General features: G+C 44.9%; 1 protein-coding gene across 1 annotated transcript; it reads right to left on the bottom strand.

Annotated features, from left to right (window-relative positions):
* Positions 1 to 1,788: 1,788 nt before the first annotated feature.
* On the bottom strand, positions 1,789 to 21,676 carry LOC106563534 (SMAD family member 6). The gene is made up of 4 exons (XM_014129216.3): positions 20,096 to 21,676; positions 18,705 to 18,761; positions 17,724 to 17,810; positions 1,789 to 2,933 (listed from the first exon to the last, which is right to left on the bottom strand). The coding sequence occupies exons 1-4, from the start codon at positions 20,877 to 20,879 to the stop codon at positions 2,287 to 2,289; spliced, it is 1,575 nt and encodes a 524-aa protein (XP_013984691.2). The 5' UTR covers positions 20,880 to 21,676; the 3' UTR covers positions 1,789 to 2,286.
* Between the last annotated feature and the right edge of the window lie 709 nt (positions 21,677 to 22,385).

Raw genomic sequence — 22,385 nt, forward strand, 5'->3', positions numbered from 1 at the left:
GCAGTGTTTTCAGACCAGAGTTGTTTTATTAGGGCACACCAAAGCAAAACGTTTTGCAATGGAGTTCAGAGTCCCTCACTGATTCAGTCAGTTTTCTTCTGTTTGCCTAATGAATACAACCCAAATGAGATGGAAGACAAGATGGTGGATTTTGGATGGTGGAGCCCCCTATTCCCCCAGCCACCGCCAGCTTCCTTCACCATTGGCTGTTCTATCCAACCACCACAGACCACACACTTGGCTTGGAGCAGCTAGGCAGGAGATCGAGACAGACGTGAATACTTCTTGGAATTTTTGGGGCAGCAAGAATGCCCTGGGTCTTGATCACAAGGTTGGAAAATGGCGTGCTGTGAAAATGTTAACAGACCCATCATGTCCCAGAACACATATAGCGACAAAGTTTGCATAAGGTTCTTCTTGATTGAATCTATCATACAGTATGGCACCATTCATGTGATCATGGAATGTCTGCTTATTTAACCATGTGGGCTACTGTTCCTTGAATCCCAGTCATTCAGCTAGAAACAATTATTATGTGATAATTTGCAATACTGTGAAAACCACTTCACAAATGCCCATGAATAGCCTTTTTGTAGGCCTAATACTGCAAATTCAAACAACATATAAAAACAACTTTCAATGGTTGAGCGATGTGGCTCTGCTTCGTTCTGTACCACAAACGCAGTATAATCAGCTCTTGTTTACTTTTCAAGCTTAAAGCAAATTACAGCTTTCAAAACGCAGCGGCTCAGATCTTCGTCAGAGACAAAAAACAAAATGTCCGCCCTGTCAGAGTGAAGAAAAGCACAGACGTCTCAAGACACGATTCATACTGCTTACATTGCTTTTCCAGCCAGTCATTCTCTCTCGTTCTCTTACCCAAATAAGAGAGCTTCCACAAATACTTGTGTTGTTGAAAGACTCAAACAGGATGCCATTGTGTTATAAACACAGAACTTTCTCCTACTGGAGCCGGTCTGGGCCCATGTACCCACTGTGGTTTGTTGTGTAATCATCCAGCTATGTGTTTTCAGTTTCTCACCACCACCCGCTCTGTGTGTTTCCATTGGTATTGGGCTCTCGTCCCATGGATAAACTTGATTTTCGCACATTGGAGCAGAAACCATTTATGAGGAGCAATGCTTTTTGGGGTGTTTGTACTTTCTACAGACTTGAGAGATAGATCTATGGTGTACCCAAGGCACATGTTCTTCAATGACATTAACATATATGTTTTCTCCTGATGTAGACCATTACCAGAAGTACTCACTGGGTCATTACATCTTATGTAAATGTAGCTGCATGGACTGTCTTCGTGTTTAGTCAGGACAGATGGTTTTGGTTTTATGTTGTAGTTTAATTCTAGACCCACAAATAATATCACTGGGAATTATCAAAGGAAGCTTCCCTCACCACATCCAGGCTGGCAGCTGATCAGTGGACGTGCCCTCCAAGCCTTCTTCAGGGGCCTTCTGGATCTTTGGTACAGCCAACCACATGTGAATTAACCTCATTTGGTTGATCCTGATGGTGGTAATTAAGTAACATAGCTATTTAATTGGAAGACTATGGCTGAAGCTTTTGCATGTACTGTTGAGCATAAAGGGTACATGCATTTACTTGTGTTTACCATTCACTACACCTCTGTTTTTTATCCTACAACTGATTACAATGTTATTTCACCACGACAATTCTACTGCCCTATCACGTCACAGATCTCAACTCAATACACAAAACACCACTAGAGAATATCAGTAAAAAGACTAAGTTTGAAGACAGCCCAACATCTTAGAATACGAGTACTTTATTGTCAAAGTGTGAATGGCATAACTTTTTCAGGTGATTGATAAAATATGAGAACTAAACCAGGTGTGTCCTATTGTTTGCAGGATATATCTCTTTCAAAAGGCATTGAGAATGCATATATAGAATCCAAAGTGCATAATTCTGTTCCTTTTTTATTTCGTCCATATACACATTACACTATACATAAATAATTGCATTGTAAAAATGACTTGGTATTTACAAGTATAATATATTTCATATAATATATAAAACTTTATATTAAATCTAGGTAGATTATATTTGGGATAGTTGGTTGAGATAGCTGTCTGTGTGTGTGTGTGTGTGTGCTTGTGTGTACACATATACCTGTGAGCACCTGTGTAAGTAAAGACGTGTACTGTATTTGTGTTTTCCCATCTGTCTATCCATGTGTATGCCTGTCCATCCATCCATCCATCCATCCATCCATCCATCCCTCTGTCTGTCTTCCTAGTCTGCATGCTATCTGTGGGTATTGAGCAACACCTCCACCCAGCAGGGGCAGGAGGTGATGAACTGTCTGGAGTAGCAGGGGCCCCAGCCCTTGGCGAAGCTGATCCTCACACTGTGGGGGTCATAGGGGCCCTCCAGCCCCACAGGGGGCTCCATGCCCTGCTGCAGGATCCAGCTGGACTTGTCATAGTCAAACACTTTGAGTGAGTAGCCAGGCATCACCCTCCTCACCGTCAATCCCCTCACTGAGCTGGGCAGGTCCAGGGTGGGCGAGTGGACAAACACTGGGTGCTGGCTACGGTTGTAGATCCACACTCCGTCAGGTTCTTGGCTCAGGACAATCCCGTAGCCGATTTTGCTGCGCGTTCGCTGGACACAGCTGCCCGTGCTGCTGCTGCCACTACCGCCGCGGTGACTACGGTTGCCATGGTGACCGCTGCCACCGTCGCAGCGGTGACTGTTGCTAGCGTTGGCAACGGCGTTGAGTTGGCCCAGGCAGAGGCCCGTGCCCTGAGGTAGGTCGTAGAAGATGCTGAGCGAGGGCTCGTGGGCCGGGTAGAGGCGGCCGACCCGCGTCCGCTGTTCCCAGTAGGCTACGCTGCACCAGTGGGAACGCCGCCCACAGGAGGATGAGGAGCCCACGGAGGTACCGGGGTCTGAGGAGAGAGAGATTGTTATTGTTGTAACTCCATACACTTTTCATGCCAATAAAGCTGATATGAATTATATTCATTTGTGGGGGAGGTAGAGAGTAAAATTTACTATCCTACTAAAGGAAAAACCCTGAATATCTGAACTAACTAAAGCTAGATTTTACTACAGTAAACTAACTAACTAACTAACCAAATAACTATCTAAAGCTAGAGTTTACTACAGTAAACTAACTAACTAACTAAATAACTAATTAAAGCTAGAGTTTACTACAGTCACTAACTTCAAGTAAAGACATGTGTCCATTGACCAGACTAATAGACCTAGGAGAGAGACCAGACTGATAGACCGAGGAGGGACCAGACTGATAGACCGAGGAGCGAGACCAGACTGATAGACCTAGGAGAGAGACCAGACTGATAGACCGAGGAGGGACCAGACTGATAGACCGAGGAGCGAGACCAGACTGATAGACCTAGGAGAGAGACCAGACTGATAGACCGAGGAGGGACCAGACTGATAGACCGAGGAGCGAGACCAGACTGATAGACCTAGGAGAGAGACCAGACTGATAGACCGAGGAGGGACCAGACTGATAGACCTAGGAGAGAGACCAGACTGATAGACCGAGGAGGGACCAGACTGATAGACCTAGGAGAGAGACCAGACTGATAGACCTAGGAGAAGGACCAGACTGATAGACTTAGGAGAGAGACCAGACTGATAGACCTAGGAGAGGGACCAGACTGATAGACCTAGGAGAGAGACCAGACTGATAGACCGAGGAGGGACCAGACTGATAGACTTAGGAGAGGGACCAGACTGATAGACCGAGGAGGGACCAGACTGATAGACTTAGGAGAGAGACCAGACTGATAGACTTAGGAGAGAGACCAGACTGATAGACCTAGGAGAGGGACCAGACTGATAGACCTAGGAGAGGGACCAGACTGATAGACTTAGGAGAGAGACCAGACTGATAGACTTAGGAGAGAGACCAGACTGATAGACCTAGGAGAAGGACCAGACTGATAGACTTAGTAGAGAGACCAGACTGATAGACCTAGGAGAGGGACCAGACTGATAGACCTAGGAGAGGGACCAGACTGATAGACTTAGGAGAGAGACCAGACTGATAGACTTAGTAGAGAGACCAGACTGATAGACCTAGGTGAGGGACCAGACTGATAGACCTAGGAGAGGGACCAGACTGATAGACTTAGGAGAGAGACCAGACTGATAGACCTAGGAGAAGGACCAGACTGATAGACTTAGGAGAGAGACCAGACTGATAGACCTAGGAGAGGGACCAAGAGTGCGTGGTCATGGTTAGTGGATGGAAATGGAAACTGTAATATTTTCAACACAAAACAATCCTGCTCCATCCTACTTACAAAAACTCCTCAGCTTCTAGTAAGTTCCTCGTTCCTCGTTTCCCATGAGCCATTAGTAGTAAGTTCTAAAAACCCTGGAAAAACTGTCATCTTGACCAGCAATACCCCACTGCCCCTTCCTCCCCCTCCACCTCTACACCCCTCCCCTCCGCATTCCAGACGGGTGAGCCCGCGTGGGAGAGCCCCCCTATCCCTCCATTTCATAGCCCCTACCCCCATGAGAGAGAGAGAGGGATAAAGAAAAAGAGAGCGAGAGAGACCGAGAGAAAGGAGAGAGAGAGAGAGAGAGAGAGAGAGAAGGGGAGAGAGAGAATCTATCCGTGTATTCTGTTGGGGGAGGAAGCAGAGAGCTGTGTGTTGGCAGCGCACTACATTGCTGCCTGCCATAAGATGAGGGACAGTGTCTGACAGACCAATCAACCTGCACATGTCTTCTACTGTATGCTTATTGTTATTGTTCAATGAATGGTTATTTTTACCCTTGGTTATTGTTGTTACTGTTGTCCCGTTGGCAATTTGGATTCTTATTATTTTCATATTGTAAATATCCAAAGTAAGATTTGGCAATATATACATTGTTACATTATGCCAATAAAGCAAATTGAATTGAATTGAATTGAATTAAGAGAGAGAGAGAGAGAGAGAGAGAGAGAGAGAGAGAAGAGAGAGAGAGAGAGAGAGAGAGAGAGAGAGAGAGAAAGGCAGAGAGAGAGTGAGAGAGAGAGAGAGAGAGAGAGAGGGAGAAAGAGAGAAAGGGAGAGAGAGAGAGAGAAAGGGAGAGAGAGAGAGAGAGAAAGGTAGAGAGAGAGCGAGAGAGAGAAAGGGAGAGAGAGAGAGAAAGGCAGAGAGAGAGAGAGAGAGAGAGAGAGAGAGAGAGAGAGAGAGAGAGAGAGAAAGGAAGAGAGAGAGAGAAAGGGGGAGAGAGAGAGAGAAAGGGAGAGAGAGAGAAAGGGAGAGAGAAAGGGAGAGAGAGAAAGGGAGAGAGAGAGAGAGAGAGAAAGGGAGAGAGAGAGAGAGAGGGGGAGGGATTATGTAGCATTCAGCTCCCTAACAACCTAGCGCGAGCCAGCGAACCCCTGACCCCCCAACCCTCATGCTATCAGCTCACATTAACTCCCACACAGAGTGATGCCATTATTTTGCTCCAGAGACTCTATTGACACAGAGGATTTAAAGCCCATGCGCCTGTGGCCCCATTCCTTTCATACTCATGCTAGCCCCCATCTCTGGGGCCCTAATGGCCGCCCTCTTTCCTATTAACAAGCTGCTTTAAGGTGAAGCTGGGCGGAGAGATGTAATGTGTGGAGCTATACATTTGCAGTGCGGCCATTTTAGTTTTCCGTAGGTGGATATACTCTGTGTGCAAACTTTGACATGTGCAAACACACATATGCTCACAGGCAAGCACGTACACACACACACACACAGTTTTTCAAATTGCACTTCTCATCTGAGGCCCACGTGTGTCATTAGTGAATTCCAGCCTGGCAGCTCCTGCGGTCTGCAGTTCTTACAGCTCCACAATAAGAGAGAACAGAACAGGCTGCTAGCAAGCAGTGGGATCCGACAGACGTTACACAGTCTATACTCTTCCCTGTAATAACACAGATCAACTCATACAGGAGAATGGGGAAGGAGCACTATGGGAAATCCAGATTTGATTAGAAATGCATGTCTAAATGTCACGTATTTCTCCAGTCCCCTGCATTAACTGAAACAGTGCAAATCCTTCATTGGCATCAAATGCATGACACAAAAGTGGGTTATATTGACTGTTAACTACGCACCGTGTTCACAGCACACCCATTCTCACTACCATTCATATCACACAAGCTTTCTTTCAGGATATAGCTGTTCATGCTGTGCATTGAGGTCAGTGGATTTGTACAGGTGCTGTGCAGGTATATCTCCAATGTAGATTGATGTCATTTGCTATGTGCTGTGTAACATTTCTGACCTAATCCAATGTAGAGATGTATTACACCTCATGTGCTTCCCTTTACCAGATCATCTCTCATCACTGAGAGCTTGTGAGAGAGAGGGGGAGAGAGGGGGAGAGAGGAATGTAAACTTTCTGTGGAATTTAGAAAGGGGGGTACAAACTAAAGGTTATCAATTTGTTTAGTTATGGCTTGAAGAACAAAAAGCGATGTGTGTGTGTGTGTGTGTGTGTGTGTGTGTGTGTGTGCGCGTGCGTGCGCACGTTTCCTTCAGGATGTCAGAGTCTTTATTATTCAACATTGTTTTGGCTAACCTGAGCTTTGTGCGTTAAACTGAACTTTTCAGTTGGATTTTCTATAGTTCTCTCTGATCAGTTTCAGTTAGATTTTCTATAGTTCTCTCTGATCAGTTTCAGTTAGATTTTCTATAGTTCTCTCTGATCAGTTTCAGTTAGATTTTCTATAGTTCTCTCTGATCAGTTTCAGTTAGATGTTCTATAGTTCTCTCTGATCAGTTTCAGTTAGATATTGTATAGTTCTCTCTGATCAGTTTCAGTTAGATTTTCTATAGTTCTCTCTGATCAGTTTCAGTTAGATTTTCTATAGTTGTCTCTGATCAGTTTCAGTTAGAATTTCTATAGCTCTCTCTGACCAGTTTCAGTTAGATTTTCTATAGTTCTCTCTGATCAGTTTCAGTTAGATTGTCTATAGTTCTCTCTGATCAGTTTCAGTTAGATTGTCTATAGCTCTCTCTGATCAGTTTCAGTTAGATTTTCTATAGTTCTCTCTGATCAGTTTCAGTTAGATTTTCTATAGTTCTCTCTGATCAGTTTCAGTTAGATTTTCTATAGTTCTCTCTGATCAGTTTCAGGTAGATTAAAAAAAATATATTTCTCTCTGATCAGTTTCAGTCAAAGTTCCATGAATGGGGCAGGACCAATAATTATTGTATAATCTGATATAGTATTATTCTTATGTCATATCATATCAAATCATGTCACTGAACAAACTGAGACATTACAGACTGTATATTGATTTCAATGTTATATGGAATAACAGCTGTAGCTGATGCCTTGTTATCCTGTCTTTAGTGGCTAGAGAGAGAGAGACAGAGAGAGAGAGAGAGAAAGAGAGAGAGAGAGAGAGAGAGAGAGAGAGAGAGAGAGAGAGAGAGAGAGAGAGAGAGAGAGAGAGAGACAGAGAGAGAGAAGAGAGACAGAGAGAGAGAGAGAGAGAGAGAGAGAGAGAGAGAGGGGAGACAGAGAGAGAGGGGGGCGAGAGAGAGACAGAGAGGGGGGAGACAGAGAGAGAGAGAGACAGAGAGAGGGAGAGACAGAGAGAGGGAGACAGAGAGAGTGAGAAGGAGAGACAGAGAGAATCTGGCAGCAATTACAGTGTTCTGCAACCATTTAACCCAACCACCCTTTAACAGCTCTGTTTACCAATTAGATAAGTAGCTTTTGTTATTGCATTTTCAAAATCACCCTCTCTTAGTGCCAATCTGACAGACACACCCCAAACACCCTCACCCTTCTCTCCTTGTCTCTCCTTTTCACCCTCCAAGGTATGAGAACGAGAGAGATATCATGGTGGTTGACATGTAGTTGATTTTGATGTATTTATGAATATCTGTTTGATGTCCTTTTGATGTACTATTCTTCAAACCCATTGGAAGTCATCCTATTTTTGCTGTTTACTGAACACTGCAAAACATTTAGTCAACCATTTTGAGGTACAACCATTTTGAAACTAGTGATTTACTAAAGGATATTATCAGATGATATACTGTCCACTGTGCTGATACACCTGCAATTCACATGAATTAATGGACAATAAGTGCTAATGAACATGTTATAACAGATGATTAATAAGTAGGAGTTTTTCCTGATCAGATCACGTGGCAGGTAAAACTCCTCTTATGAGGCTCTTGCACGAAGACGTGAGACTAAAAAAGTACCACTCCAAGTTCAGAGGTCAGACAAGTCGTTTCCTGCTGGCTCCCCACAGGCTCCTGAACCTCAGTCTCTAACCACCTCAAAAAAACAACACTGCTAGACTCTTCACTTCAACCAATCAGTGAAGAGAAAACATACGACATGGTGTGAACAAGCGAGGGCAGGGAAGGAACAGCGGTCCCGTTGAGAGTGGTGGGCAGGAGGAGGGTTATTAGTCCTACAGTATGTATGACAGTAGTCTTTAGAAAATGAGAGACAGAAAGCAGACAGTTTCTTCTGTTTTCTTTACTTTAACATCAAAGGGTACTGAGGAGAGGGCAGAGCAAACAGAGAGGCTCAACTCCTCTATGTAGCCTGAGGAACACACACTCCATCTACAACAGAATAAATAGAATGACTAGAACGAAGTCTCTAGTTGTATGAATGGGGCAGGAGCAATATGTCATACTGTGTTACAGCCAATCATGTCACTGAACAAACTGAGACATTACAGACTGTATATTGATTTCAAAGTTATATAGAATAACAGCTATAGTTGATGCCTTGTTATCCTGTCTTTAGTGGCTAGAGAGAGAGAGACAGAGAGAGAGAGAGAGAGAGAGAGAGAGAGAGAGACAGAGAGACAGAGAGAGAGACAGAGAGAGAGAGACAGAGAGAGAGAGAGGAGAGAGAGAGAGCGAGAGAGACAGACAGAGAGACAGAGAGAGAGAGAGAGAGAGAGAGAGAGACAGAGAGCGAGAGAGCGAGAGAGAGAGAGACAGAGAGACAGAGAGCAAGAGAGAGCGAGAGAGGAGAGACAGAGAGAGAGACAGAGGAGAGAGACGAGAGAGAGAGAGAGAGAGAGAGAGAGAGAGAGAGAGAGAGAGAGAGAGAGAGAGGAGAGAGAGAGAGAGAGAGAAGAGAGAGAGAGAGAGAGAGAGAGAGAGGAGGAGGAGAGAGAGAGAGAAAGAGAGAGAGATGTAGTAGTGGCGGTGGGCTGATGGCCAGGGGGGTTGGGCAGGGGGACAGGCTGCGACCCCCACCCTACACATTCCAGGACAAGCCCTCTTCCCTAACACATCCTACTCTGGTCAGTTTACGGGGAGGGGGTGGACGTCTCACAGTCTCTCTCTCACATGGTTTTCAGTTAGACTCAAAATGAAAGTAAGGGCCTGTCCAGAAAACAACCTCTAAAGCAGGGGTGTCAAACTAATTTTGCCCCGGGGGCAGCATTTGGCCTTCAACAAGGTCTGGAGGGCCGCACTGAAAATGGGTATTATTTCCTCGCCGCCAAAAATAGTCCTCTAGTCATGGTGATTATTAGTGAGCTGGACACAGACTAGATACTGTCTGACTGTCGGTGCAGTATCATTTCTACACAGTAGAATTTGGTTTTAGTCATTTGAAAGTAAACTTTTACTCAAACCCCCCGCGGGCCAGATCGGACCCCCTTGAGGGCCAGATTGGACCCCCTGTGAGGCCTGGATTGGACCCCCTTCAGGGCCGGATTAGACACGGGCTGTATGTTTGAAAGCCCTGCTCTAAAGTACTTGTGTATTTCTGGAAGGATTGGATAGACTAAAACAACAACCTTGAGGCTGAAAAAGTCCAAAGTCAGACTTAACAAAAAGGTTAGCATAAATAACAAAATGATAAATATTGCTGCTGCAGAGGACTCCAGTTTCTCCTGTTCCGCATTCCTTGAAGAAGGGCCTAGTACGACTTTACAGGATAGTCCTGGAGGCTCACTAATGGATGTGGTTTCAGATGAATCACTTGGAATCACCACCTTCATTGAAAGCTCTGGGTGTCACAGTAAGTTACAGTCAGAGCTGAATGGAGTTGTCGTGAGGAGAGGAGCGTCTGTTTAACTACTACACCCACCTATCCATCTGGCCCAGGCATGAGAAAAATGGCTCCTGTCAGCGTGATGTCTCAAGTAGCCTCTTTCCATCACATCACGCAGCGCAGGAACACACCACACACACACACACACACACACACACACACACACACACACACACACACACACACACACACACACACACACTGATGAAAGCAATCACACGCATAAGCAGACACACACAAACACACACACCGCCCCGTATGTCTCTAGGGCGCAAACACACACAGTCAACTCAACAACAACACGGCGAGCTAGTATTTCCTTAAACAAGGCAAACAGAACTTCTCTCAAACCGAACTTAACCAACCGTTCCTGCAAAACGCACACGCGACAATTTCCAACATTTCATAAAGTCATTGCCTGTCAACATCTGCAAATAATCTTTAGGTTCAACAGGCATGGCAGGCTTCCATTAGGCAAATTGCGAGTTGGCAAAAACTCTGACGGAACGATGGAAAGCCACAGCCAGTCCTGTAATTTAAACCTTATTTTAAATTGCGACAGCCTGACTACATGGAGGGAGGAGAGAGGGAGAGAGAAGGACAGAGAGGGAGATAGAGAGAGACTGGGTAAAAAGGGAGTAACATACAGAGAAATTGAGGGAGAGAAAGAGAGGGAGAGAGACTGAGTAAAGGTTGTAACATACAGAGAAATGGAGAGAGGGAGAAAGAGAGGGAGAGAGACTGAGTAAAGGTAGTAACATACAGAGAGGAGAGAGAAAGAGAGGGAGAGAGAGAGAGACTGAGTAAAGGTAGTAACAGAGAAATGGAGAGAGAAAGAGAGGGAGAGAGAGAGACTGAGTAAAGGTAGTAACAGAGAAATGGAGAGAGAAAGAGAGGGAGAGAGAGAGACTGAGTAAAGGTAGTAACAGAGAAATGGAGAGAGAAAGAGAGGGAGAGAGAGAGAGACTGAGTAAAGGTAGTAACAGAGAAATGGAGAGAGAAGGAGAGAGAGAGACTGAGTAAAGGTAGTAACATATGGAGAGAGGAAGAGAGAAAGAGATGGAGAGAGAGACTGAGTAAAGGTAGTAACATACAGAGAGAAGGAGAGAGAAAGAGACTGAGTAAAGGTAGTAACAGAGAAATGGAGAGAGAAGGAGAGAGAGAGAGAGACTGAGTAAAGGTAGTAACATACAGAGAAATGGAGAAAACATGCTAATAGAGAACTAAATGCAACATGACACACCAAACCAGGATCTCCACTTCCTGTCTGTTGACCTCAAAACTCTCAGTAATTGTCTTGTAGCTTCCAGACTTCCTACACTACACTGGAGAGGAGAGGTCTGTGTTCTACAGGCATGTAGCTTCCAGACTTCCTACACTACACTGGAGGAGAGGTCTGTGTTCTACAGGCATGTAGCTTCCAGACTTCCTACACTACACTGGAGAGGAGAGGTCTGTGTTCTACAGGCATGTAGCTTCCAGACTTCCTACACTACACTGGAGAGGAGAGGTCTGTGTTCTACAGGCATGTACCTTCCAGACTTCCTACACTACACTGGAGAGGAGAGGTCTGTGTTCTACAGGCATGTAGCTTCCAGACTTCCTACACTACACTGGAGAGGAGGGGTCTGTGTTCTACAGGCATGTAGCTTCCAGACTTCCTACACTACACTGGAGAGGAGAGGTCTGTGTTCTACAGGCATGTAGCTTCCAGACTTCCAACACTACACTGGAGTAGAGAGGTCTGTGTCTTACAGGCGATTTCACAAGCTCAACATTGCCAGTTTTTAATAAAGTTTTCCAGAGTTTTTCCGTTATCTAGATGCTGTGACCACTCTAAAATGGCTTCCTTTCCTCACCATCTTCAGGGCGGCAGGCAGCCTAGTGGTTAGAGCATTAGGCCAGTTAGCAGAAGGTTGCTGGATTGGATCCCCGAGCTGACAAGGTAATGATCAGTTGTTCTGAACAAGGCAGTTATAACCCACTGTTCCCCGGTAGGCCGTCACTGTAAATAAGAATTTGTTTCTTAACTGACTTGCCTAGTTAAATAAAGGTAATGTTTTTTGGACCACTGCTAGGTAAAAGGACTGGATTGGTTTCAGCCTTACTGCTTTCACCTATCAAATCCTTTTAAATCAGTGGTTGAAGAGTGAAAGGCATCTGCTTCCAGTTGTAAAGACCCCCTGTAGTGGCGCTAGTCTAAAGGTAGTGGAAAGCAGCAGTGAGCCAGAGCTCTGTTGCTAGCTCTGGACCTATGTGCTCCCAGTGAAAAAGAGCCGCCATGGAAAATATTTGAGGAAATGGCAAGCGGTTAATGGGCCAGCTCTTAATGTTGAATTCCATACTCTAATGTGTCTCAGTCATGCATAAGAGGAAGTGTTGCACGCATGCCAGGGACCATGCTATCGCTTCAGGTCAAAGGGACAACGCTATCATTTCAGGTCAAAGGGACAACGCTATCGTTTCAGGTCAAAGGACCCCGCTATACCTTCAGGTCAAAGGGACAACGCTATCCCTTCAGGTCAAAGGGACAACGCTATCCCTTCAGGTCAAAGGACCCCGCTATACCTTCAGGTCAAAGGGAACCTGCTATCCCTTCAGGTCAAAGGGACCCCGCTATCGCTTCAGGTCAAAGGGACAACGCTATCCCTTCAGGTCAAAGGGAAAACGCAATCGCTTCAGGTCAAGGGGACAACGCTATCGTTTCAGGTCAAAGGACCCCGCTATACCTTCAGGTCAAAGGGATCCTGCTATACCTTCAGGTCAAAGGGACAACGCTATCCCTTCAGGTCAATGGGACCACGCTATCCCTTCAGGTCAAACAGAGAACCCTGAGATAGGAAGAATAATGTTTCTGTAGGGACCAGGGGCCCTTGAACAACTCTGGCCCTAGAGGGTCCCAGACACTGTAGTATGCTGGTTTTAGTATGTAGTAGTACATTTTCATCTTTGACGTCTAATCAGAGATGAATTGATACCAGGAAGTTCAGGTATGGCTCCATTAAGTGGCAGCTAAAATCAGACTATGGGCTTTAAAGACTTGAATTGTGCACCCCTGGTGTGGCTGGCAATGTGGCTGAGAATGTAGTCACAGCATAGAAAACACACACACGGATTTCTACAAAACCTCGTCCTGACGGTGATACGTTCGAACACGTATCACCTGTAACTCTCGACCAACCCCTCCTCCCCCTCTCTCCCCACCCTCCTCTCCTTGTTTCTGAAACACTCCGGCCCCCCTCTTCTCTTCTCTTCCCAGCATTCCAGTGCCGTGCCCCCACAGTCAAAGGGCCAATTCATGGCCTGGCGCGGCTACAAGCGCAGACAGGGGCTCTGAAGCAGGATGTTGTTTGACTGATTCCTCCTCGCACCGCTTAAACCAACAAGCCGCAAAAAATATGATTTGGGAGGGTGGGCAAAGAGGAAGTGGGTCCACTCACCTAACCTCAAGACTAGAGTGCAACTCATACCCAGTCTCATTACTGTAAAGCAGCTAGCTTGGATCTAGGATAGGATCTAGGATAGGATCCAGGATAGGATCCAGGATAGGATCCAGGATAGGATCCAGGATAGGTCAGAGCAGTACGGGAAGCTCATGCAGCATAATTACCTTGAACTATCTGGGCTTTGTGTAGGTCAGTGGATAATATAGAGAGGTGGCAAGGAGAGGAAGCCACTTCAGTCAGTTTGACACAAGTTATCTCTCAATGCAATACCACCAGCAGTGGAATATCTCCTTTATGCTCTCACACTTTGAAGAAACAACACGCAACAAATATAGTTACCTTCGTGAATCAACATCAAACGGTCCCTGATATCTGCCTGATCTTACATGGTCCCCCATTACCTTGGGTAGGAAAAAGGGTTGAGCTGGTATGCTTTGCTTATGTCTCTAGTCTCCACATCAAGTTTAATAGATCTCTTCCTTGATAGTGTTCTTGTGTAGAGTGCTGAGTTAGCCTGTGTCCTGGTAGAACCCCTATGAGAGTCCTCAGCGCCGATGTTATCTCCACCAAGTCAGTCAGACAGACATTCCTGAGCGTTTCACACAAGGCATTGCCCTGGCTTTCCCATGAATGAGGCCTTAACGACAAACAGGCCTGTGACACACGGTTTACCCTGTGTTATTTACAGACCTTAGACCAAAGGTGGAGATAGCTAGCTCGCTAGCTGGCCCCCTAAAAGCCCTAAAAGCTTCCAGTTGACATTTCCATTTGTAAAGCAAGGGACATTTTGGCGTCTGTTTTCAGGTTACGTTAACTGATGGAATGATAAAGGTCTGTGCAGAATGTATGCACCACACCCTGCCTGCTGCAAGGCTTTCAAAGCAACACAACTGTTTTAAGATGAATAAAGAGAGGAGATTATAGATTATCCAACCAAATGCTTTCATTCTTTTTCTCCACTTTAAATCACAACCTTTTGTGAATGTAGTCAAACTGATCATTTGCAAAGTATAAAGACAAATTATTTCACAATAATCTAATCCATACAGATAAACTAAACTGAGGCTGAATTAAAAAAAAGTTATGAATAGGTTGATTTCATTTGACCTTTAAACGTTGAGGTATGAAAACATTTGTATGTGCCTGCTACACTCCTTCCTTATTCCCCCCTCCTGTCATTTTATCCAGCCTGGGGGCGGGGCAGTGAAGGGACCACACAGACGACCTTTGGTAAATTGATCTTTCCATTTCCACTCAACTCTCCTGGCCAACAATAGGAGAAGCCCTCCCTTAGTTATCTCTGGGTCACTGGCTCTGTGTGCCTGCTACAAATTACAACCAACATCAACATTGTGGATTGACAGGACTGAATGCACTCACTTTGAATCAGAAATGTTAACCTCTTCCCCCAAAACTCCACTTTCAGCAGATTCAGAAGTAAGCTAAAGGTGTTGGAGTTTGTAGAACCAACAGTAGCTAGGGAATGTGCCATGATTCCTGTAAACAGTAACAAGAGAACGAAACATTTGGGGAGTAAAGAGTTCGGGAACGACACACAACACACTAACTGACTGAATGACTATGGAGGCTCATGGCAGGGCTTTCAGGGCTGTTTTGATTAGCTATGAACAAACAGTCGGCTCAAGATAGGTTGGACATAACGCTAGTTCACCTTTCAACACCCCACGAGCTGGGCAGGGGAGTTTGATGGAGTGAGTCTGCGGTCTCTCTCCGCACTACAAGGACCCCCAGCGTAAACAAACAGGACTCGAGTTCCAACCAGAGGGGACTGTTTCCTGCTTCAGCCAGCCCTGCTGGCCAGCCCCCCAAAGCCCCTCTTACCAGAGCTCTGCTCCACTCTGCTTTCCAAAATGTCAACCCCCTTCCACTGCTCAATTACCCAGAGGAATGGAGGGATTTGAGGGAAGAGAGAGAGGGAGTGGGAGAGGGGGATGGGGAGAGAGAGGGAGTGGGAGATGGGGAGAGAGTGGGACGAGGAGAGAGAGGGAGTGGGAGAGGGGGATGGGGAGAGAGTGGGAGTGGGGGATGAGGAGAGAGAGGGAGTGGGAGAGGGGGACGGGGAGAGAGAGGGAGTGGGAGAGAGAGGGAGAGGACCTAGCAACATTGCTGTGGGATCTAGATTGTGGGAGACCCCCTCCATCCGACTTTCACAATAGGAGCTTTATGCGGCCCAGTCTTTGGTTGTCTTAATAGGCTTTCAACAGAGGGAGTAAAGCACAACATAATAACTTAATTAACTGCAGAGTTTGCCCATTTATGCAAACATACAGATGGGGGGCCAATATACCTTAGGCTAGGGGTGTGTGTTTGGGCTGCCATACTCAAGACTAACTGTTAACCCTTTCTAGTTTGGAGGTGAACTGATGCCCGATAACATAATCCACATAGGTAGGTGATGAAACGTGGGCGAACTCGAGTGAAATTTATTTCAGAAATATGCTATTCATAGCATACAATGTTACTGGTTGCATTGACTTTTGAAAAACATTTGTGGGACTTTTTAAAGGGAAGAGTAAAATGATGATGGAAGTATTCCAGAGGCCCCTGGTGTTAGGTCTCCTCATCTGGACCTCATTTCCATACATGGCAACAAGAAGCTAAGCTGCTTATGTTGTGAGTGCTTCTCTGGTCGCTGATGATGTGTCAGTGAAAAGCAATATGTGGTCCAGGTCTAGTATTGACAGCAGACTAGGTCACCAACATGGTTCTATCTAAGTCAGGGTTACTGCTCAAAACTGGATTAACACAATCCTGAGGTAACTGTGATCAAATCTTACAATGACAATCCCTCCCATAGCACAAGTTGAGACCAAAATTGCTTTAAATTCAGTATAAATAATGTTGCCGTTATCCGAACAACAGTAAAACATTATAATGCTCAATTGTAGTTATTTCGTTATCACCTGGAGTTGCTTTATTTGTCAATAACATGAGCATGTCCATGAATACATGTATAGTGGTCGACAACTGGCAAGGCCAATAAATAACAAGCAACCCCACCTCATAAACAACGCATTCTGGGAATTGGGTTTCCACTTTCCAGCCCCCATGCTCCTTGTCCGCATTGACCCTGATTTATGGCTCATAGCGTGTTGATACTTGCACTCTATACTCCTCTTTACCTTTATGGGAGGGGGGTGGCCCTACTCCCGTGTTCTATACTCCTCTTTACCTTTAGGGGGGGCCCTACTCCAGTGTTCTATACTCCACGTTACCTTTAGGGGGGGGGGCCTTACTCCAGTGTTCTATACTCCTCTTTACCTTTGGGGGGAAGGGCCCCAACTCCAGTGTTCTATACTCCTCTTTACCTTTAGGGGGAGGGGGGGCTACTCCCATGTTCTATACTCCTCTTTACCTTTAGGGGGGGGGGCCCTACTCCAATGTTCTATACTCCTCTTTACCTTTAGGGGGGCCCTACTCCAGTGTTCTATACACCTCTTTACCTTTAGGGGGGGGCCCTACTCCAGTGTTCTATACTCCTCTTTACCTTTAGCGTGCTCATACTAATAAGAACTGGGTTGTTTTCTTTCAGGGCAGGCACACCGTAGCAAAATGTTTTGCGATGGTAAACCTGAAACAATAATTTCTTATTGGTCAATTTCAGTCAGTCCCTCCCTGTTTCAGTCTAGTTTCTTCCATTTGGAGCCTAATGAACACAGCCTAATGAACACAGAGCAGCACTCTAATGGCCCCGATACAATTATTTATTTAACCCAAGTTTGGACAGCTAAGCTGTCTTCATCAGGATTTCATCTGAATACAAACATGATTAATGCATGGCAGATGTACTCATACCCCTAGCAGATCTCTCTATCAGTAACACACTGCTTCCCTAGCAGATCTCTCTATCAGTAACACACTGCTTCCCTAGCAGATCTCTCTATCAGTAACACACTGCTTCCCTAGCAGATCAGAATGATTGGTTGATTGGTTAGAAGTGAACTCCACAAAAAACAGTGCACAGCACAGCACAAACCAAACTAGTACAATTCATATAATCTTCTACTGTATTCCAACATTATATTAACCAACAATACAACCCCATCCCAAACAACAATAAAGGAATGAAATAAGTGTATTTTGTGTTAAACTATGTCACTCTTTCTATCAATGGACTGAATGCTAAATCAATAGCCCCCAATGCTAATGTTGGCCTATCATTCCGTGGTAATAAGTCTGGAGCATGGAAGCTGGTTGACAGTAGCGTCTCACCTGAGAAGAGTCTTGGCGTGACGTCGGGGGAGTGGGGGGCCACAGTTTCAGTGTACGACAGTGTTGAAAGTGTTGAATCTGATAGTTCTGCAAAGGACAGAACATGACAGGGGAGTGAAATCCGGAGCTCCATGGAAACCATTGTAACCATAGACTTCGGCGTTAACTACTGTCCAGAGAGCGTTGTGTTGTGGTCCTACTATGACGCCATGTTCCTCAAAGAGAGGTGTGAGGAGAATACAAAATGAATTTGAAGCAGGAGAAAGCAGGAATAATGTACTGGCACATGACTAACTTTGAGGTAAAAGACCCTACATTCCAGCTGCGGTAACACTTCATTTTCCAGCACAGAAAATAAGGGGTATAACTTAGATTTTTTTTTTAACGTTTATTTAACTAGACAAGTCACTTAAGAGCAAATTCTTATTTACAATGACGGCCTACCCCGGCAAACCTGGACGATGCTGTGAAAAATGTGCGCCGCCCTATGAGACTCCCAATCATGGCCAGATGTGAAACAGCCTGGAATCGAACCAGGGACTGTAGTGATGCCTCTTGCACTGAGATGCAGTGCCTCAGACCACTGCACCACTTGGAAGCCCATGGTATATATTTTTATTTAACCTTTATTTAACTAGGCAAGTCAGTTAAGAACAAATTCTTTTTTACAATGACGGCCAACGCCGGCCAAACCCGGACAACGCTGGGCCAATTGTGCGCAGCACTATGGGACTCCCAATCACGGCCGGTTGTAATACAGCCTGGATGAAGTGGGAACAAGATGTAATTACTTTTAGTTTTTCACAACTATATAAATGTTATATTAATAAATATAGAATTACTTTAAAAGACAAACAAAACTGTGCTGGGAAGTAAAATGTTACCAAAACTCCATTACAGTGAAACCCCTTGTGAGCTTAGCAGATATCTCTGTGGCTTACTGTTGCTGAGGGGGAGTATGACTGTTGCTGCCTGACTTACCCAGTGGCTTGTGTTCATCTGAGGGAGATAGTCGTGAGTAGGGGGGTGGTGGTGATTCTGAAATACAAAATATGTGTGTTAGATGCTTGGTACTGCGTAGAAGTACATAGTTAGGTATCAGAGCATAATCTGTTACTATATGAAATAATAAGTAACGTGGATTACTGGGAAAACACAGACAACAATCTGCATATGTCTGTAAAAAAGAAGAGGTTGATGGGTGAATGGGCAGATCAACATACAATTCTTCAGACAGAATATAGAATAAAAGATGAGACATTCACAACTCTGTTGAATAAGCACTTCCAGTGGTTCATAACTAAACACGTAATTACATCTCATATAAAACATGTTTTCAGGTCCTATTTAAACGGCTATAAATAAAGAACACAAAAGAAAAGTAGGCTACATGCTGTCAACGGGCATTTTCCATACATAAAACCAAGAAAGCTAATGGTGAACTGTCGAAATAGTTGTCTGGGACAAAGAAACAGGCCATGGGAACGGAGTGGATATAATGGCTGCGGGTTCTTTAAGAGTGGAGGCAGTAATTGCTGGAGTACTCAGTCAGTGAGATACCCAGCTAGTCAGTCTGGCGCCAGCAGTATGCAAACTGTATATTATCACCACTCCTTCACCTAAATAGCAAGAGGGGGACCTCCTAGGGAAGGAAAAAGAGCCTTTCATAGCGCTACTTCAGAGCGATCTTCAAATGGATAACGTAAAAGCTAAACAAATGAATAGAATCGATATCATGAACTAAAACATTGAAATAGAGGAATGTGTGCTTAGCAGAGAAAATATTTGCTGCAAATACATTATAAGTCAAGCTCTCCCTTTCCCTCTCGCTCTGTGTGAGTTCAGTGTTGTTTTTGAGGGATAGTGTGCTAGCTACACTTCCTACAGTTGGAATTCAGTTGCTGTAATCATACAATTCGCTAGAAAATGTTAACTCCCGCGCATTGGCTAAGCAACCAAATATTTACAACAATGCGCATCAACAAAACTTCAAGGGTCCAAGTATGTCTCACTTAATCGCAGAGAAGTATAACCCTAAGTGATTATTAATTGGCTTTGTGACTGTGAACGCGTTTTAATTTCACCTCACATACGGTGGACACCTTTAGCGCAGCCTGGCCTTGTAATGAGTCCCATCTTTCACCATCCTCCAGACTTCAGGTAGAATGTGGGCCTGCCTTTTGGGCATCGCTATTTGAGCATTGGCACGCAGTGCTTGGTTATCACGTTTGAAAAGCATCTATAAGTGTAGCTTCACTATGCGCACTTGTGCGCAAACCTATCTAAAAAATAGACCCTTTCAATTTATGCAGATTTGATTTGTGTAGAATGGGTTAAAAGTGTGTGATTGTAACCAATCTCAGTTGTCCTACCTGGCCCACACAAGAGACTGTAGTGATAGGGGTTACAGCACACCGTTTCGCTGCTGTCCAATGCCCGGAAGCTTTGACAGTGGCACAGCGCTTTGAGTTGAGTCGAGTGGTGCAGGTCAGTCCATCGGTAGAGTTTACAGAGCAGAAATGGGGGAGATGTCGAGTGGACACCTAAACGCAACTCCGTCTGGGGTACCAGAACACAGTCACTGGGCATCCCTCCTTTCGACTCCACCGCCTCCAACAAGGCATCCAGCGGTTTCTCCTTGAGTCTTTTCAAAAGAGCATAGGTAACGTTCTTGACTTCTTGCTCGACCACCGAGCCAGTATTCCCCTCCCGTCCCGTGAGGATACCGCCATCGCGGGGACTAGAGTTTCGAATACCCCGGGTCAAGACGGGGCTCCGAGGTCTAGGGTCCCTGTCTCGAAACAAACAGCAAGTAACCGTTCTACTGTCATTCTCGTGTTCTGGCTGAGAGCCTCGGTGATGAGGGACGGGGACACACATGGCATCCCCCTGACCATGGTCCGAATTGTCCCCCGGCGCCGACTCTGCGCTGTCCGTGAGCTCTGTGTTGCACACTTCGTCGAAAGTTCCCAGAGATGGCGAGGCACGGGTCACCGACCCGAGCTCCGTTTTGGGAATTTTTTCTGGGTTACTGCCACACGAACCGTCCAGAAACGCCTCGCTTCGTTTGCTTCTCCCATCTCCCCCGTCTCTGTCTGGGACTAAACGGCTTCTCCAGAGTCGCCGTATAAGACCTGAGCGTTTCGACCTGAACATACGACAATTTAGACCGTTTTGGATGTGTCGTATTGTTCCCGTCCAGGTCTGTGAGGATTCCACATTGATTTATGGTCTCCGCACAACATTAATGTTTTGTAAACGGCGCGCACTACATGCGCAGCCGGGGGTCGTAGATTTATGACTAACTCGCAGCATTAGAATGTAAATTACGGTTGTATGTTGCATTAAACAAAGTCAAATGTAACGAGATTACACAGCTAAACAGAATGCGACATACATGCATTTACTGGTCTGTTATATCCTACAACCATATAGTCTACCAACTCAATGAAAACGTGTGTCTTTACAGAGGCTACACAATTCCCCAAGACTATCTTCCGAGCAGCAATTCATTATTCCTCCAATAACTAGGCTATAGCTACCACATGAAACGACAGCAACATAGTTCGTTTTTTCTTGGATTTTGAGCACCCTTGGTTAAATCCTTCGCTTTAGAATCCTTCTGACGGCACATCGATGGAGTTGCTTCACCACGAAATAATCCCAAATAATCCTTGCCGCATTCAGATTCCAATGTTATTTTCCACCGTAGTGTAGAATAATCCGTTTGCAACCCCGAAATAAAAAGTTTAGATTGAGTTTTTATGCTGCTCAAACAAACGGATGCAGATGTAGCTACTCCGATTCAAGACTCAGGAGTGGTTTAAAGGAAAACTTGAATTACTTTGCTGCCAGTCTCACTTTCTGCTATTCTTTTCGGATACACTCGCCCGTACACACACGGGGGCCCCAGGAAAGCTCTGGAGCCATTGGTTGATTCCCATCATGTGCCAGTCTAGACACTTTGGCGGCTGTGAGCCGCACTGATTGTTGCGCAAACATGGTTTCAAGTTTCTTAACTCTTAAAGGCGCAACATCCACCTTTCTTCTCTCAAACTTTCAACTCTTCCCACGAACTTTATATCACACTGAACATGTTTACTAACCTACCGAAACATCAATGCACACATTTATCTCAGGGAAACACTTAATACTTAATGACAGAAAAACACCCATTCAGTAAAATACTGTATGGAATCGGAATTATTTCTGATATTCATTCTATAAAAGCACAATCTGCACAGAGTGATTTTCTCTTGAATTTGTGTCATTTAGAAGCCCGCAGATACTGGCAGTGTGTGCCCTGTAGGTCGATATTTTACTTCCTGTTTTGTCATGATGACCTTATTTATTACACATGCAAAATGACATTATTGATTTATTAAGTTATAAACAACACAATAATATGTATAATCATCATAATAATCAACAAGGACCGTATTACTACGCAACTATTTTCATGTTGTTATTATTATTATCACTATCATTATCATCATTGTTATAATTAGGCTATTATCATAATTTCTATTGCTTTGATTCAAGTATTTCACTTATCATTCATTAAAGGGTTAATGCCTTTTCTAGTGCAGTTAAGAAGGCATAGCTTCCCATTATATATTGATATAGCTCAGAGTAGCAGTTAAGAAGGCATAGCCGCCCAAT

This window comes from Salmo salar, chromosome 11 (assembly GCF_965601325.2).
Source record: "Salmo salar chromosome 11, fSalSal1, whole genome shotgun sequence".
In the NCBI taxonomy this organism is placed as follows: Eukaryota; Metazoa; Chordata; class Actinopteri; order Salmoniformes; family Salmonidae; genus Salmo; species Salmo salar.